Source organism: Phascolarctos cinereus, unplaced genomic scaffold (genome assembly GCF_003287225.1).
Source record: "Phascolarctos cinereus isolate Bilbo 61053 unplaced genomic scaffold, phaCin_HiC Scaffold_726;HRSCAF=1367, whole genome shotgun sequence".
NCBI classification, from domain to species: Eukaryota; Metazoa; Chordata; class Mammalia; order Diprotodontia; family Phascolarctidae; genus Phascolarctos; species Phascolarctos cinereus.
Window position 1 is genome coordinate 84,893,032 of NW_027556098.1, and position 18,501 is coordinate 84,911,532.

At 37.9% G+C, this 18,501-nt stretch overlaps 1 protein-coding gene across 5 annotated transcripts in view; it reads left to right on the forward strand.

Moving 5' to 3' along the window:
* The window catches only part of SH3KBP1 (SH3 domain containing kinase binding protein 1), a 446,742-nt gene that overhangs the window by 220,402 nt on the left and 207,839 nt on the right, over positions 1-18,501 (forward strand). For 4 of the 5 annotated variants that reach the window (XM_020989928.2, XM_020989930.2, XM_020989931.2 and 1 more), the window contains 3 exons: positions 168-271; positions 11,815-11,944; positions 12,447-12,503. In XM_020989928.2, coding sequence (XP_020845587.1) covers positions 168-271; positions 11,815-11,944; positions 12,447-12,503 — 291 coding nt within the window. The remainder of the gene's footprint in view (positions 1-167; positions 272-11,814; positions 11,945-12,446; positions 12,504-18,501) is intronic. The other variant, XM_020989932.2, reaches the window with a different exon arrangement.

The following is an 18,501-nucleotide window of genomic DNA, read 5'->3' on the forward strand; positions in this document are numbered from 1 at the left end:
TGGTGTATGCCTAGCCATTTTCCAAAGATCATAACCAAGATTTGTGAGTTTAATCCATCTACATGCTTGGGAAGCTTTATTTATTTAGGTTTTTTTTTTAATTTTTCAAAAATTTATGTATTTTTGCAAGAACTTATCTAAATATTCTTTTTTTTCCCTCTATCTAGAACGCAATCGAAGGCGACGATGTCAGGTAGCCTTTAGTTACCTGCCCCAGAATGACGATGAATTGGAATTGAAAGTTGGTGACATCATAGAGGTAGTAGGAGAGGTAAGCAGTCTTTTTATGTTGTATGTGTGTGATACGGATATTCCTGGTTCTTGGAAGTGTAGAATCCCATCCATATGAACCTCTTTGATAATATCCTAGTCCACAAATCCATGAGGAACCAATTGTGGAATCATGTTATTTTTTGGGGGGTAGGATTTTAGTGGGCTATTAGGTGGCACGGTGCATAGGGTTCTGGGGCCTAGTGTCAGGAAGATGCATCTTCCTGAGTTCAGATCTGGCCTCAGACACTTAACTAGCTGTGTGACCCTGGGCAAGTCATTAACCCTGTTTGCCTCAGTTTCCTCATCTGTAAAATCAACCAGAGAAGGAAATGACAAACCTCTACAGTATTTTTGCCAAAAAAAACCCCAAATGAGGTCACGAAGAATCAGACGTGACTGAATTTAGGGCAGCTTGGGGGAACAATGGATAGAGTACTGGGCCTGGAGTCATTAAAATGTAAATTTCTTGGGAACTTGGACTTGTTTTTATTTTTGTCTTTGTATTCCCAGTAGCTAACATATTGCCTAGGGCACAGAAGGTGCCTAATAAATGCTTGTTGAAATTTAGTTGACTTGAACTAGATGACCTTTTAAGGTTTGGGCATAGGGAGGTATGTATAAACATGTAAAGAGTGAAAAGACAGTAAGTTTCGAATGGATACCTGGCCTAACATTTAAACCCTAAACCTAAATAATGAACCAGGCCTGTAGAAGGAAGCTTGTATTTTCAGTCTTAGCCAATATGTTAATTTGGTTTTCTCCTATGGTTTCAAGTTTTTCTATTTTGCTGATTATTTAGGTATGCAAAACTAATTTGTTACAAGAGAATGGTGAGTGGGGGAGGCCAACCAATGTGGAGTGACAGTTAAAACAATTTATTGATGGTTTTTTTTTTTGTGAAAAGTGAAGTTCCTTATTCTTTAAAATATATTTGAGGGAATAGTTAAATTCCTAAATTGCTAAAAAAAAATTATTGTCCTTAATTTGCCATTTAAAGGTTAACCTAATAAAAAGGTTTCATGTGTGTCTGGTTTGGGAAGCTTTCCATAAGCATTTTTGCTTTGACTTAAAATTCTTAGATTTTTATCTGCATGGTTGCTTTAGGCACTAGGCAACTCAGGTGAAGTCACTAACTTGTAAAGTGTTAACAGATTTACATCTTGAAACACGAGAAATGGTAAATGGGTAAATCTGTTCAACGTTTGTCTTGATTTTTAAGGGGGAATGGTAGTAGGGCCATCATTCCTTTGGTAGAATGTCTAGGTTTGTGACCTGTGACTTGTGAGCTCCCAAGTGAGGTGGGGAAATTAGCCAAACAGTTAGGTCTTGGTTAGTTATTGTTTAAACATATTTGGAAGAACCCACTTCCCTTCTTTTTTTACATCAAAATAAGGAATCTCACCTTTCACATTTAAAAAAATATTTTATTGATTTCTAAAAATTGTCAGTCACTCTCATCAAGGGTACAGGATTAAAAATAGGTGTTATTTTCCAGGAAGTGGCTACTTGGAAACATACCCTTTACCTAATCTAACCCAATCACAGAGCTGAACCTCATTTCCTGCTCTGGAAAATGGGGGTAATAATGCTTGTTCTCCCTAACAGGCTGTTGTCAGCATCCAATGAGATCTATGGAAAATGCTCTATAAATATAAAAGGGTTGGGCTGTTGTTATTCACAATAAAGAAATCAACAGTGTCTTTATAGATTTCAGCAAGATTTTGGTTACTTTTAGTTCAAGTCTTTCCTGAGAATTTAAGATTGCAGCAAAAGTTGGAATTGACTTGTAAGAAGACCAAGCTGAATTAATTAGTCTGTGTGCTTTTTTCTTTTTAATACTTCTGTATCCCTGATGTCATCAGATTTGTCCTTGAACTGATAAAGAAAGCTATAGTGTCAGTTTCTCCATTTTACTACTTGTCACTTCCCAAGATAGAGAAAAGAATAAATCTTTTCTTACCAGCTTAGGACAAGTAGTTGGCACTGTAAGCTTTAAATAACTAATCAGGGCAATTATAAACTGGAACCAACTCAAGGAGTTATCCAATGAAGTCTAGAAAACGGGACACACTATTTCAAATTCTGAAAAATTAGCTCCCAAGCTCTATATGCCATTTTTTAAGAGGAATACTTCTAAAATGTCCTGACGTGGAACACCCTGTATATTTAATCTGAGTGACTTCACTATTTATTTCATAGGAATTTTAGATATCTAATTAGTCCCTCTCTCCACAAAGGTGGCTCTCTGGTTGGCAGGAATTTATCATGACTGAGAAACTCAGGATCATAGCTCTAATTCCCCATTCACATCTTAGTCCTCTGCCCCATCTTGGCATGGTGGGGATCCTTGGTTCTTGAAGTCTGTGTCAAGAGAGAAGAAGCCTTTGTGTCCAGCAGTAGGCCAGTCTAGTTATACTCTATGAAGCATATTACCAGAAAATCAATCCCCATAGTATGTTTTTTTTTGTTTTTTTCCATAGCAACACATAAGATGTAGAGGGGGGTGAGTCTGTTGGCAGAGAGGATAGCCACCCAATACTGGTGAAATTATAGCATTAAGTATATTATCAACAAATGATACTGTCTCCTTAGGTATCAGAATGAATGGGGGAAGGAAGGAATGTTAGGAAAACAGCTATTCAGACAGAACCAAACTTTGTAAGATAATTTTAGTAAGTTTGGTCTTTTATGTTATGTTATATCCAGAGACACTGAAAACTTCCTTTAAAACTTAAGCGGCCCTTCTCTTGGGATCAGGAAAAAATGGCTTTAAGAATTTTTTCATATTGCACCTTTTCTCTAAAGAATATGTCAATGTTATTCTTTTAGAATCATCTTATTTTAACTAGGTGAAAATATAGTTTTATTTAGATAGGCTTACTTGTCCTATTTCCTAGTTTGTCATTTTTTTGTCGTGGACATTTTGCAGAATTTAAGCTATACATATTAATTTGTTTCTGTTAGTTTTTCTGATATGTTTTTCCGTTTTTTTTTTCTTACCTAGGGTGTCCCACAAGTCTTAGTAAGGTTTTAGCAATTAAAACTTTTAGAACACCTTGTATTTTTGAACTGAGTGTCCTTACTATATATTTTGCGAGAATTTTAGATATCGAATTGGTCCCTCTCTCCGTGAAGGTGGCTCTCTGGTTGGGAGGAATTTATCATGATTGAAAAATTCATAGGATCCAGATTTAGAAATGAAAGGGCCCACTACAGGCCATCTAGTATAGCCCTTTTATTTTCTAGGGGGACTCTGAAGCCCAGAGAGATTAAATGACATAGCTAAGTACCTGAGGCAGGATTTGAACCTAGATCTTACTCAAAGTCCAGGGCCCAATCCACCATAAAATTCTGCCATATCTAAAAAAAAATGATAGGCACTGAGTGGTCTGGCACTCAAACCTAGCTATAATATATATAGCAAACATAAATATATATAAATATAAAATATATAGCAAACCTATGCTATAATGCTGTCTGTTTTAGCTGTGAGACCTCAGTAAATTGCATAACTTCCTTAGGGTCAGTTTCCCTCATCTATAATAAAAGCACAGTGAACTAGATAATTCTTTGGCTCTCCTCTAAGGCTCACATTCCTCAGTTGTTATGATTCTTTTCATCTGAAGAATGGTGGTATGAGAATAAGGATAATTAATCTCAAAACTTCTCTTACTTGAATCGTAAGTAAAGACATGGGAGAGGCAGGATGTGCATCATTGGGGGGGAAAAAATGGTGTTGGGCAGTCCTGACATAGCTTCTGTAATACAGTATCCTGGCTAAAACTTTCTGGCATAGTGGGCGTAACTCAGAAGGTGGTTATTTGCATGCCCATCAAGCTTATGATGTAGGATGCTGTGGATCTCACCCCATGTGCAATATGTACTTGGTTGTATGGTTTAATCTCCCCTTAGCACATTCAGTGGGGGTAATAATAGACCTCTCATCCTTTTCCTGTTTGTCCCTGTGCACAGACTGTGGTGTCACAGCTGTATTGACAGCTTGAGGGTGTTGTTTAAGTGAAGATACATTTTGTTTTCCCAGTAGGCAGCCCATACAAGCCAATATATCAAGAGTACTTCCCTGAGGTATTTCTGACTTGAACTGCTTATTACGGTCACATGGAGGTAGGGAGATGTGGGAGTGGGGGTGGGTGGGGGGAACTTTTGGAGGCATTTTGGCAGAACTGTATTGGTCTGCACAGCATTAGGGGATTATTTCAGGGCCCTGTTTGGTTATTATCTGTGGGAAATCCTTGATTCTCTTCTACCTGGGCTGTGATTTGGGAGAAATGGAAGGTAATTTTATGGTTCATTTATCTAGGACTAGGAAAAAAAAGGGCCCTCACCATGCAAATCCCCTAAGAATTTTGCTGTTAGGTTCGTAACTGATTTTACTGACTCCTTTCGTCCTAAAATAGGCAGCTGTAATGAGTAATATATCTCAATGGGATTAACCTAGACATGTGGCATTATTTAAAACTATGGTTTAGAGTTGTCTAAATTTGTCTTAAGATAGGAGTTTTTCAAACTCCTAGCTGGTTGTTTAGAATCTTCTCTAAAATATATGGGACAGTCAACCAATTAATTAAACATTTGTTAAATTTTACTATGTGCCAAGTGCATCTGTCTATAAAAATATAGATATCCTCATATTCACAGAGCAGCGAGTAGTTTATTGATAAATACTATTTTGCAACATTAGGTTTATTTTTTTCTTATTCTTAAATGTGTAGTAATGTGCCAGACCACTCAGTGCCTATCATTTTTTTTTAGATATGGCAGAATTTTATGGTGGATTGGGCCCTGGACTTTGACCATTGGTGACAGAAATTGGTCTTATGCTAAGTGGATTTCCTCTGTGATATTTGGCAGTAAGCTCTATAGCATATATATAGTAAGCGCTACATAGCTCTGTAATATATATTACAAAGAACTTTCTTCACAACCTCACCATTGCATTGTTAAAGTATGTTTCAAGTCCTCCTTGACATCGTGTTTCCTGCTTCCTGTTCCTCTAGCCCCCATATGCCTCTCCTAGGCTGGGTGACACCTTAAATTTCACAGCAAGAGTCAATAAATTTTTACCATGTCACAGCCACTTCTCTCTGACCTGGAGATGTAGTGAAAGGCAAAATCAGGCCCTGCCCTAGGAAAGTTCATATTCTAAAGAAGGAGGCAACATGTAAATAATGAGATGCAATCAGCTCTGCCATAATGGGACATATGAATGCCTAAAAATTGCCCACTACCCAAATTTGTCCAAGGCTTATGGGGAAAATGGGGTAAGAAGAGCAACTCTCAAAAATTTCATCAGTGACAAATTAAAAAATAAAGACTGGAGCCTGATAAAAGTGGTAGGACGGTTTTATACATGCTAAATGGTTAACAGATACATAAATTTTACTATAAATAGTGGTACATCCACATCCTTAGGCTGCTGCTCTGCCTGCACCCAGGTTTCCACAGGGCCAAGACTGACAAAGTCGACTTGCTTCCAGGACAGAGAATCCTCAGTGGGCCACAGCTCCAGGCCCAAGCCACGGCAGAAGGTGGAGGAGGTCGTGGTAGACCATCCCTTCACAGCCCACAGCGTCTGTTGCACCAGAAGTTATAAAACAAATATGGCACTTGGAAAAAGACCTGAAATGTGTTTACAGAAGTATGCATTAGAAGGGTTGCAGCTTGTCAATTTTTGTAAAGTTGTTAGCTTTCTGTGTTCTCTTCACGTTTCTCTTCTCAGGTATATGCAAATCTTTCCCTTATATGTCAATCATATTGGAACAATTTCACATTTTCTAAACAAGTAGTAGAACTGACTGTATATATATATATATATATATATATATATATATATACATATACATATATAATATGTATATGTATATTATATATATACAATATATATATATGTATATTATATATATATGCATAGTATGAAAATATAGGGGCAGCTAGGTGGCACAGTGGATGGAGCATTGGCCTTGAAGTCAGGAGGACCTGAGTTCAAATGTGGCCTCAGACCAAATACTTGACACATACTAGCTGTGTGACGCTGGGCAAGTCACCAAACCCCAATTGCCTAAAGAAAAAAAAAAGAAAATATATGTATGTGTACACATGTACACAGAGTAGATGAAAGGTAATCCCAAAGGGGAAGACAGTAAGAAGCAGCTGGGAGAAGTGGGAAAGGCCTTCTGTAGAAGGTAGAATTTGATCCAAAACTTGATAGAAACCAGGGAAATGAGGCAGAGGTGACAAAGGAGAATAATCAAAACATGGGGGGGGGGACAGCCCAGTATGAAAGCAAGGAGACAGGTGATGCAGCATTATGTTTGAGGATAAGCACGTAGGACAGAATGGCTGAGTCTGCAGAGTGTGTGTTAAATACCTTGGGAGGAGGCAGCATTTTTAATCTTAATAAGATAGTGACATGGAAGAGAGGAAAGAGGCAGGATCTGGAGATGGGAAGACCTGAATTTGAATCCTACCTTAGATCTTCCCTTCAAAAATGATTTTCAGATCTGTATATCCAACCCTAGCTTCTTTCCTGAAATGCAGTTGTGCATCACCAGCTACCTTTGGCATATTTCGAACTGGATGTCCTGTAAGACATCTTACACTCAATTTGCTCAAATCCCTGCTGTCTTTCTCCCCCAAACCCTTCGCCCTTCTGAGCTTCCCTCTTACTGTTGAGGACACCACTACCACCCCTTCAGTCTCCCAGGTAAATGACTTTCTTGTCCATCCTCAACTCCTCTCTCTCGCCCCACATATCCAATCTGTCGCCATATCTTATTTCTACCTTCATCGTCTTTCTTTTATTTATCCCCTTCTCTGCATTTACAGTTACCACTCTGGCTCAGACCTCATCCGTTCTTGCCTATACTATTGCAGCAGACTTCTAACTGGTCTGGCAGCCTCACATCTCCCCCCTGCTCCAATCCATCCTTCAGCAAAGGTGATTTTTCTAAATCATAGTGTCTAACCAGGTTACTCCTCTGCTCATTGAGCTCCAGTGGCTCCCTATTACCTCCAGCATCACATATAAACTCTTCTCTCATTTAAAGCTCTTTACACTCTTATTTAATTGAATTTTAAATAACTTTTAAATCCCTTCCTTCTTTTGCAGTTTTCCTACATTATTCCCTCACTCTTTCCCCTTCTCCCCCAGCTCTACCAACACAGTCAGCTTACAATTGAATATAACATTACATCTCCCATTTCTTTGTCATTATTTTTGTAGCAGTTGTCCCCGGTACCTGGAGTGTTCTACCTTTAAATTCAACCTTTAAATTTCTTGGGTTTTCCTCAAGACTTAGATGAGTCTTTGTCTTCTGAGGCAGCCTTTCTGCTCCACCCCCCAACACACTGGTAGTGCTCTCTCCACTAGGCTTACCCTCCATACACTGTGTGGATATCTTGCGTATAACTAGTTTATTTATTTATGTACTGCCTTCCCCATTAGAATGTAACCTCCTTAGGGCAGGGGCTGTGTATGACTTTCTTTGTGTCCTCAGTGCTCAGCCCAGTGTCTAGCATGGGGTTAATGCTTAATTAATGCTTCTTAATTGAATGCTTGGGCAAATTACCTGACTGTCAAATGAAGAGCATTATGGCACCTACGTCATAGGGTTGGTTTGTGAGGATCAAATGAGAAAATGAGATAGCACTTAAAGGGCTTTGAAAACGTGGAAGTCCTTCATCATTATTAGCTATCAATTATTTATGATCAGATCATTTTAGATACAGGAGAACAATAGAGCACAAAGAACGCAGGCATGGGATCCTGGACTGGGAGTGAAGAGTAGGAGAAGACGTGGAAGGTGAGGGGGAGGGGTCAGGAAATGAAATGGGAGAAAGAGTAACGAAAGACCTTGCCTGCTTTATAGTTTTGCTTATATCACTGTCACTGCTTAGAGCTTCAGAGTGGTGGTGGTGATAATAAAAGAAGCCTGACTCAGTTTCCTCAACTGTAAAATGAGGATATTAATAACACCTACCTCCCAAGGTTGTTGCAAGGATCAAATGAGATATCTGGAAGATACTTAGTGCAGTGCTTGGCACATAGTAGGTGCTTAATAAATGCTTCTTTCCTTCCTTTAAGGATTAATGATCCTTAACAAATCCTTTTATTAAGGGGATTTGTTCTGTAAAACTTGGACTCAGTCAAAAGGCTATACCCAAGGACCTAGAAGGCCACATGTGGCCTGGAGGCCACAAGTTCCCCACCCTTGGGTTAAAGGATTTATGCAAGATTTGAAGCTAGTCAATGGCAGAGCCTCATTTGTAGCTAAGTCTTTTTACTTCAAATCTGCTTTTTTTTTTTTTTTGAGAGGAGGGTGCAGAAGACAAGGGTAGGTTATATACCCTTAAAGGTAGAGGCTATATTTTATTTTGTCTTCATCTCTTACATTTGATACAGTGTAGACATTTAATAAACATCTATTTAATTGAATTTTAAATAACTTTTAAAATCCCTCTAGATTTAACAGTCCCTGAAGCCTGAAGGATAACAGATACTCTTTGTGTTAGATAATTTGCTGCTGTATTTGAGAGGTTTCTTAAAGTATATAGTCCTCTATTACCTACGTAACAAGGCACATATTAACACTTGGGGCCTAGAAAATAACCAGTACGGTCCCCAAAATGTAACAGAGGTTGTGGTGTTCAGATTTGTGACATGATATGGTGACATCCACCCACTAGTATCAGAACATACCCCTCTCCCTATGTCTGTATGTTCATATTCCCCCTCACATGGGACATGGCAATATCCCGTTCTTCCAGGAGCTGGCTTGCTCACACCAACCTTCTGTCATGCTAGCAGGTCAAAGGTTCTCAGAGACAAACCAGTACCCATGATTACATTCAAAGTCTCTTAGGATTCCCTGCTGAGGGGGAATAATACTTTCCTGAATCCGTCTTCTGTCTTTAATGCAATGTCTTCACAGCCCATGATATTTTTACAACACAACAATAACATTTTTAGATCTTAAACATAACCATTTCTTTAACAAGAAGACAAAAGAAATAACATTATAGGTTGCTGTTGTTCAGGTTTTTTTCAGTTGTGTCCAACTTTTTATCACCCTGTTTGGGATTTTCTTGGCAAAGATATTAAAGTAGTTTGCTATTTCCTTTTCCAGCTCATTTTACAGATGAGGATACTGAGGCAGACAGTGAAGTGACTTGCTCATCTAGCAAATGTCTGTGCCACCTAGTTGTCCAACATTATGGATAATAATATATTAAAACAAATGCATAAATAATAACATATGTCACAGCATACCTATAAAGCCAGATCACTCTTCTCCCACCAGTGTACCCCATAACTATGATGAAGGGTAGGCACACATTTGCAAGAACCTGGCAAGGAAGCATATGAGGGAGGAAAATTCTTATGCTTAAGGTAACTCACTACTCTAGATTTCACAAATATCCATACCACACAAAACTGCTTCTCTACTCATTTTATTAGCTGTTTATTTTCATTTCTCTTCATTTAATGAGATCATCTCTACCAGAAGGCTCTTTCAATTAACCGTCTCCCTTGAAAAGGTGTTTAGAAATGTTAGTTCTTAATGGGAATAGCTGTCCTTTTTTTTGCCTTTTTTTTTTTTTTTGGTGAGGCAATTGGGGTTAAGTGACTTTATCCAGGGTAACACAGCTAGTAAGTGTTATGTGTCTGAGGTCAAATTTGAACTCAGGTCCTCCTGACTCCAAGGCCAGAGCTTATCCACTGTGCCACATAGCTGCCCCAATTTTTTTTTAAGGCAGTTGGGGTTAAGTGACTTGCCCAGGGTCCGCAGCTAGTAAATAGCTGTTCTTTTTTCAGTGAGAAAACTACAAAGCTCATCAAACTGGCTATTTCTTAACTATGCATACCAGCCCAGTTTGTTATTCCTTTCTCCAGGTGCTGTGTCCTCCAATCAGGACAGAGGTCACAGAAGCACAGTTCAGGTTGGCTCTTTAATTCAGCTCACCTGGGTATCTAAGCAGTTGTAAAGCCTCCCCTGCTTTCCCTTTTCAATCCCTAGGTGGCAACAGAGAGCAACAGGCCCTAAGGAGACACTACACCTTTCTCCAGTTCTAGGTGGTGCTGAATTGCAATAGATGTCTTAGGGCTCTTGGACAATGAAATAAGTTTGCTCTTGGATCAATCAGGAATCACTTAGCTGAAGCCTTCTGTCAGCTGACTGCTTCTAATTGCACTGACAGAGCAGCTTTTCCATCTCCCTCCTGTATCTTCAGTTTTTCTCTTCAGGTTCTTCAGTCCCTTAAATGAGTCCATTATGACTTAAATGAGAGCTTCCTGACTCTCAGTGACTTGCCTTTTTTTTTTTTAGGCAGTTGGGGTTAAGTGACTTGCCCAGGGTCACACAGCTAGTAAGTGTCAAGTATTTACTGTGAGGTAGGATTTGAACTCAGGTCCTCCTGATTGCAGGGCTGGTGCTCTATCCACTGTGCCACCTAGCTACCCCCAGTGACTTACTTTTCACTTAAGAAGTCACAACACCAAATCTTTTTGCCAGCAAGTCTTTTTTAAAGTCATAATTTAGTCTCCAGATGTATATATGATTTTTCATTTTTAGTTTTATGTTTTTTTAGTTATTAAGCATGCTTGTGTTCCATAATGCTTTGCAGCTGTGAAAGCTTCAACACAGTAATCCATTTCTCTCATATCCCTTAATTGTGTTTCTTTGTACTCATATTTCTCTAGTTTTAGTAAATGAAAGATCTTTCTTTGCCTCTTTATACCATTAACTATATCAGTACTATTCATACCATTAAACAGTGCCTCATAGGTGAAGCATCCATTCTATCTTGTTGATAAAGAGTTTTGAGTCTACATTTATGTTACTGACTGTTTTAAAATATACAGCCAACATAGAAGTATTAAGAAACAGGTTTCAGACAGAATTTGGACAGTTTGGGACAGAAAATGAAGTTCTTTTTCAACTCATTATCAAAATATTCCTCTATATTAGTAGCAATAGATTATATCATTTGACAGTTTTAATGACAATTAACAATATAATTTTCCCCTTTACCCGAAAATGTTTTTCCACCTTTTTAATTACTAAACTACTCCTTAGGAGAAGACTCTTAAAGAGATATTGTATCTTAAACCTATTATCATCTTCCAATACTTGATCAATAATAAGATCAAATTATAAGAAAGTTGGAATTTAAATTTGCCTGACCAAGATGCACAGGCTTCCATAATAGGTTTAACTTTTAGGCATCATTCAGTGATGAAGCTTGGTATAATAGTGTGGTTTGCTTGAAAAAGCTTTGATGTCAGAGAGAGTTGGGCAAGTTCACAACTACAAATTAGATTTTCTTTGACAATGTGGAACACTTACCGTTTGGTCCCATTCATTTTAGTTCAGTCTTATGGGGGGAAAATGAAAAATCAGACACAAGCCATTCTTTTTCTCTCCTCTGGAAGGGTCCATTGTGTGTGCTACACAGAGTAAAATAAAATGAAAATGACTCAATTTAAATGCATGTTTGTTCTTTGCCCCTTTTTTTGTGCAGGTGGAGGAGGGATGGTGGGAAGGCATTCTCAATGGAAAGACCGGCATGTTTCCTTCTAACTTCATCAAGGAATTGTCTGGAGAATCAGATGATCTGGGAATTGCCCAAGAGGAGCAACTTATAAAGCCAAGTAAGGAAGCTAACCCAGTCAAGTTGGCAAGATATGATAGGAAGCTACTTATTGGCTGTTCCTTTTCAACCCTCTGTTCTTCCTGGTGCTAAAGTAACATTAACCAAAATCTCAATGCCTTATCTCATTTTTACTTCTGTTGCTCAATGTTCTTAATACTTCAGATGTGTGGCTTTTAGCCATGAATCTTGTGAACCTCTGATTTCTCTTTAGATTTGTGATTGCTTGTCTTTTTGGAATTGACATACCAATAATGTTTGATTTCCTTCACCCCTCCCTAATTGTGCCATGAAGTAGGTATATTGTAAAAGTAAGTGAAACGAAATGTAATAATATCTCATTACTCTTGAAAATAATTGGTGGCAAACTATTGAAAAAGCCATGGATGTAAGGTACCCCATATGTAACCTTCTTAAGTATCACAGAACTGAGGCTGCTAGGCCAGTGGTAGGTATGCATAATTGAAACTGTGAGAACGAACTGTAGGTCTTTCTCTCTCCAGGGGCTGAGTATGTTACTACGTCAACTCTGCTGCCCATGCCGGTTCATGGAGCAAAAGGTCAGGACCGGGAATCTATGTCCTTCCCCAGCCACTAACCCAGCTCCTTATGTGGTTTTTTTTTCCTTTTCTTTCTTTTTTTCTTTCTTTTTTTGTTGTTGCCTGTCTTGAGCAAAGATTATGGTTGTAAATGTTGTGAAGAGTTTGTTGAGTGTATTATAGTTGCAGAGAGCTTCTTAGCATTGGGGAATTTTCTTTGGCTGGAGAAGGAAGATACTTCAGTCCTACTGAGATAATTCTTCTCTGTTTTCAGGCTGAAGAAAATCTCCCCAAGTAATTCCCTAACTTTCAGTTACCATGACCTTTAAAATGTTTCTAACTGAGTGGAAAGTATTAAATGCTTCTTCTTCCTCAGTTCCCTCATCTGTAAAATAAGCACCCTTCCAAGTTATCCCATGACCACTGGAATCCCTAAGGCCCTATAAAAGACTTAATTCCTTCCTCCCCACCCTATAACATGCACAGCCAGCAATGTTTGGCCATACAGATAGAAATAGATAGCCTGGGAGAAGAGATGGAAGTAGGCCTAGGGGACATAATAATAAGGTTTTGGGATGTTCTCCACAGTAGCTGTTCTTTCCAAGTCAGTCGTACAGAGAGGGCTGCTTCTGCTTGTACAATTTCCTGCCAGGACAAGGCATTTATCTTTGGTGTCAGGCAGCCTCTGGGAAGATAAGAGGATCAGTCATGTCTGTGGGCCCTGACTCCTTTTATTCCAGGACAAGACAGGGACTACCAATCTTGAAATATCTGCTTGCAGCTGTTGTGCTAGGTTACATTTTGGTCCTTACTCTCTCCGTAAATAGACTAATTCACCATGACTGGATAATACAGTGTTCTAAAAAGGGAGGGTGTTTTCCCTTGATTCTCAAGGAATTCTGATAAGGCTTTGGTAACCCTCCTTAACCCTTTTATTTAGAGGGTTAAGAGGAAGTAGAAGAAATACATTTTAAAAATCACCCTGGGGCACTACTGTTGCCTGTTAAATTGAAATTCCATCTTTCAAAGCCTCGACAGGTATCTGTTTTTCAATAACAGTTTGCCACTCTGACTTGGCTTTTAGTATAGGACTATGTTGAAATATATGTAAATGAGTGTGATGATGGGCAGAAGTTAAATATAGTTGGTTTGCTTATTTGAGTGGAAATCTTTGCTTTTAGCCCATTCTCTCCTTCCCTTGTGTGTATGGATTTGCTGGTTTGACTGTGTTTTCTTTTTGCCCTAAAGATCAAAGGGGATCATTGTGGCTAATGCATCAGAATGCATTGAGCTTTTCTCCACGGAATGGACTAAAATGTTGTCATTGAAGGTCTTTGTCCTAGACTAGTCCACTTCCTATTGCTTAATTTTAACAGTTGATTTTCATAGGGGCTTAAATAATATAGGCCCATTTGGAGGCAAGTAAATCTTCTCATGTTTGACTCTGATATGGTGCCACAATATAGGGTTTTCTAATTGGTGTGAAGGTTTATAGAAATAAATAAAATGTTTGCACAGCTATGATTAAAATATGGAAGGACCATATGTAGGCTATTATTAAAGAGAACTGTATAAAGATTCTGTCTCAGTCATAGAACTTCAGAATTGGAAGGGACCATATATATTATCTTCTAAAACTTTTATTTTATAGAGATAGAGGAAACTGAGAACAGAGAGATTAAATGACCTACCCTCACACAACTGTGTCAGCTTTTCTGATTCACCATCCAAGTGTCCTTTCTATTACTTCTTAAACATGATATCCTTTAAGTAAATTCTAACATTTCCTGAAGCTGAAATAAAAATCTCATTGGAAATGTGACTGTACTAAAGTCGGTAGGAAATGTTTAATTGGATGTTACCTAAACAAACAAACAGAACAAACTATTTTCTATTTATTATAATAGGACTTGTCACACCCAAATTTACTCATTCCATTTCTGGGTACAGCAAAAAGAGCTGAATGTGGAGTCACATGATCTGGGTTTGAGACTTACTATTTCTGGCGTTCCACAAGTCATTAAATCTCCCTGAGCCTCAGTTTCTTTATCTGTAAAATGAGATGGTTGGACTGGATAATCAGTCTCCAGGGTCTCTTCTAGTCTTAGATCTAGGGTCATATGAATTTTGAGATCTACGATTATCTGCCCAAAGAAAATTTTTGATCCATAAAAAATTTTACCTCGAACATTCTATGCCAACCCTTATTTTTCTTGCCAAAATCAGTGTAAAACTATGACTTAGAGTAGTGAATAGAACTAATGCTATAAATCATCATTTAATTCAATGTAATGCTTTAATTTTAAATTTAATTGTATTAAGTTCTCTCTTGGAACATGATTTCTTTTAGATGTCAGGAGATTTTGAAGGACCCTTAGGTCCAGAAGTCTGTGTTTGTCAATGTGATTGATTTAAGTAATTTCTGCAGAAAATGATGGTCAGAGATCAACATCTCAAGAATGGATGCAATTGCTGGTAGTTGGCATTTCTTAAGAGAGTGACCCCTGAGATAATGAGGTCTCTGGAGGTCTGTGGTTTATCTCTAGACAATAATAATGGTGATCACTTGTTTGCATGAGGGCCCTTAGCTTTTCAAAGCAACAACACATTTATTTATCTGTGCCATTATGAGAGAGATTCAGGATTCTCCATATTGATTTCTAAGGGCCTCCTTGTATTTACCTGGGAGACACCTGGTGATTCAATTAATTTCAACAAGTAACTTAATCATTGTACCAGGTGGAGGATAGAAAAGAAATTAAGTGACATCATAATTTCTGACCTGAAGGGGCTCATGTGTAAGAGCATCTAAGATTTCTGCTTCCCTGATTTGAGTTTTTGATTCAAGTGCCTTCTTGAAATGTACCTTAGGGTGGTAGGTATCAGGTGACAACATTTGTGGGGCATCTATCTATTCATAGTTCTAGTCAATTCAACAATTTAATCTTGCAAACACTTTTTAGGTGTTTGCTATGTTAAAAACCCTGTGCAAGACTCTAGGATTGTAGGCACAATAAAGAACCTTTCCTGTCCTCAAAGAGTTTACATTCTGTAGGGTGATTGATATGACACACAAATAATAATCTTATATCATTAGGGGCTCAGAGAAAGTCCTATTTGACATTCTTACTTCTGCCTAATGTTCTCCTGAATGGTGTTTTGCAAGGGGTAACTGCATTAACAAAGGCCCAAGGCCTGTGTCTTTGTTCTGTATCTTCTTTGTTTTACTCTGTCTGACACTAAGCTACATAGAAAAGTCAAGTAGACCTCTAGGCTATGGGATTCTTCTTCCAGGATTATTGAGAGATAAGGTTCAAAGGCTGGAAAAGCTGAGTGGCCAACTTTTGTGGTTTTGGGCTCCTGGTTAGGGGAAAACTAAGAGACAAAATGTGGAAATTATTGTAGGAATATTTAGGAATTTGTATGATCTAGTTTTTGCGGGCAGAAGTGTCCAGAAATAGTGGCTTTGTGTTCAAAAACACAGTGTTAACTGTGAGTGGCGGGTACAAATCGAGTGTGCTTTGTTCCCTTTTTCTTGGCCCTGATTTGTTTTCACATGTGTAGTAGAATTTGGAACACCAGTGGAATAGCTTAGACTCTTGTTCAGGATGACTCAGTCTGTCGAGGAAATAGTTCTTCCCAGTCTTGGTAAATGGTATTTAGGTCTAAAGAATCTGGACATTCCTTTCCATTGAAGGGGAGGAGTTTTATAGCTCTATCATGGAATTGCAGTCAGCTCTTTGCAGCTTATGCAACACTTTCAATTTCAGCTTAACCCTTTCTTTTATATTTATATTTATATTTTCAAAGGTAATTCAAATCACAGTCCTTGTTTAATGAAATAAGACTTTCAAAGAGATTTGTTTGAAACAGGTCACCATGTAAATATCTTAGCAAGGGAAAAGTAAATTAAGGGCTGAGGTCTTGTGTGTGTGTGTGTGTGTGTGTGTGTGTGTGTGTGTGTGTGTAATAAATGGGTTGTTTTAATGACCAAGGCAGCAGAGCCATAACTGACATGGAGGCAGCATGATATACACTGGAAAGAATGGTGAACATATGGCTGGAGTTCTAAGTCTGATTCTGCCACTTCGCTGTGTGACCCTGGGCAAGTCGCTTAATTTCTCTAGACCTCAGTGTCTTCATCTGTAAACAGAGGGAATTGGATTAGACAGCTATAGATCTGTAATGCTATGATTTGGGTTTTTGTTTGTTTTCTTTTGGCCTAGACCTTACTTTTGGTAAGTGAGATATCAGCATTGAGGAAATGCTCTACAAGTTCAGATCAGGAACTGATCAGTTTATGGTTTTATAGGGTACAGCTTGATTTGAGAGATGCAGCTAATATGTTGAATCAAATTTACTCCCTCAGGAGAATTAATCTTATGGACAGATACTGATCCATACCAGTCTCCACCCTTATTAGCTCCCCTTTACCTCAGAGGCCTATCCCCCTCCCCCATTTTACAGATGAGTAAACTGAGCCCCAGGGAGAGGAAATAACTTGCCCAAAGTCACACTTCCAGTAAGTATTTGAGGCATGATTTGAACAAAATTCCTCTGATTATAGAGGCATTGCTAAATAGGTCTACATCTTCTGACTCCCAAGGCCAGCTAGCTCTCTGTCCATTATAAGGACTGTTCTTACTGCCTCCCTATTCTATTGATCATACAGTTCTTTAAAGCTAGTAAGAACCTCTGAGAGCCAACTCTTTTAATTTACAAGTGAAGACACTGAGATCCTGAAAAGTTTAAATGACTTGATAATTAGTGCCAAGCCTGGGACTAGAGCCAGCACTGACCACTTAAATCAATTGGTCTGTATACCTTATTTTGGTCAGTCATACCTTATCTAATAAGAAACAATCAAATGAACAGCAGTTTCTAGTTGTATTTCTCCTCACTGTCTCTCACATACCCCTGACTTTGTATCTGAGAACTTCTTAGAACTGTTCAGAATCAAGCACGTACTAGAGTGGAAAGGATGATGCTAAGTCAGTGTAATCAAAAAATGTAGTAAGAACTATGAAATTTGCTGCTTGTACAATAAGTTTTATTTGGAGAGGGTGAGCAAGTAACTATTATGAAGCTACTGATGCAGCCTGGCTGATTACTCTGTTACATTCTGTTCCTGTTTGTTCCCACACTTTGGGGGTGTTATAAATTATCAGGCATTTTACAAGCATAAGTATTAATAACTGTGTGATTTCAATTTTAAATAAGGTTCCTAACAAGTAAGAATTTTGTTTATTTTAGGCCCAGTTTAATTTTTTTTAGGTCTTGGGTCTGTGATTATTCGTGACACTGAGATAATGTTGAAGAGAGAACATTTTAAAATTATGAAAGGTATTAATAACACAAAGCCAGTGAAGGTGATCTTTAATAAAATGATCAATCTTTGTTTTATGAGCGGGAAGAAACTTAATTGGCTAATGAGAGACTCTTATCTTTGAGCTCTGCCTTCCAGCAGAAATTAAAATTGAGTTTTTAAAACCCCAATCATCCTTGAAGTGCTTCAGATAATTGTTTGATATTGTGTTATAATATGTATATAAATGCATGACTACAGACCATCATGTTATTAGGAAAGAACAATTAGCAAATTCATTTACTAGAACCTTATTCATAGTTTTGTTGTCAAAACTAATCACTTGTGTTGAGTGAAATATAATCGTTTAAATTATTAATTATCTTGAGCAAATGATTGTAATTTGAGTTTGCAGTTATTTTGACTTTCATAAACCTTATATATGTATATGTCATTATTAATCTGATAAATAATTGGCCTTCACAAAAAATGATGGGCATACCCTTTATTTATGAGTTTGCTAATTACTCTTCCCTGTTGGTTGATCTTCAGCCAGAATAATATATGTAGGCAAACATATATACATCTAAACATATATATATATATATATATATGTATATATATATATAATACAATTTATAAATTCATAAAATATGCATTTTTGTTTAACCCATGTCCAAATTGCCTTTCTTTAGATAGCTAAATGGGCCTTCT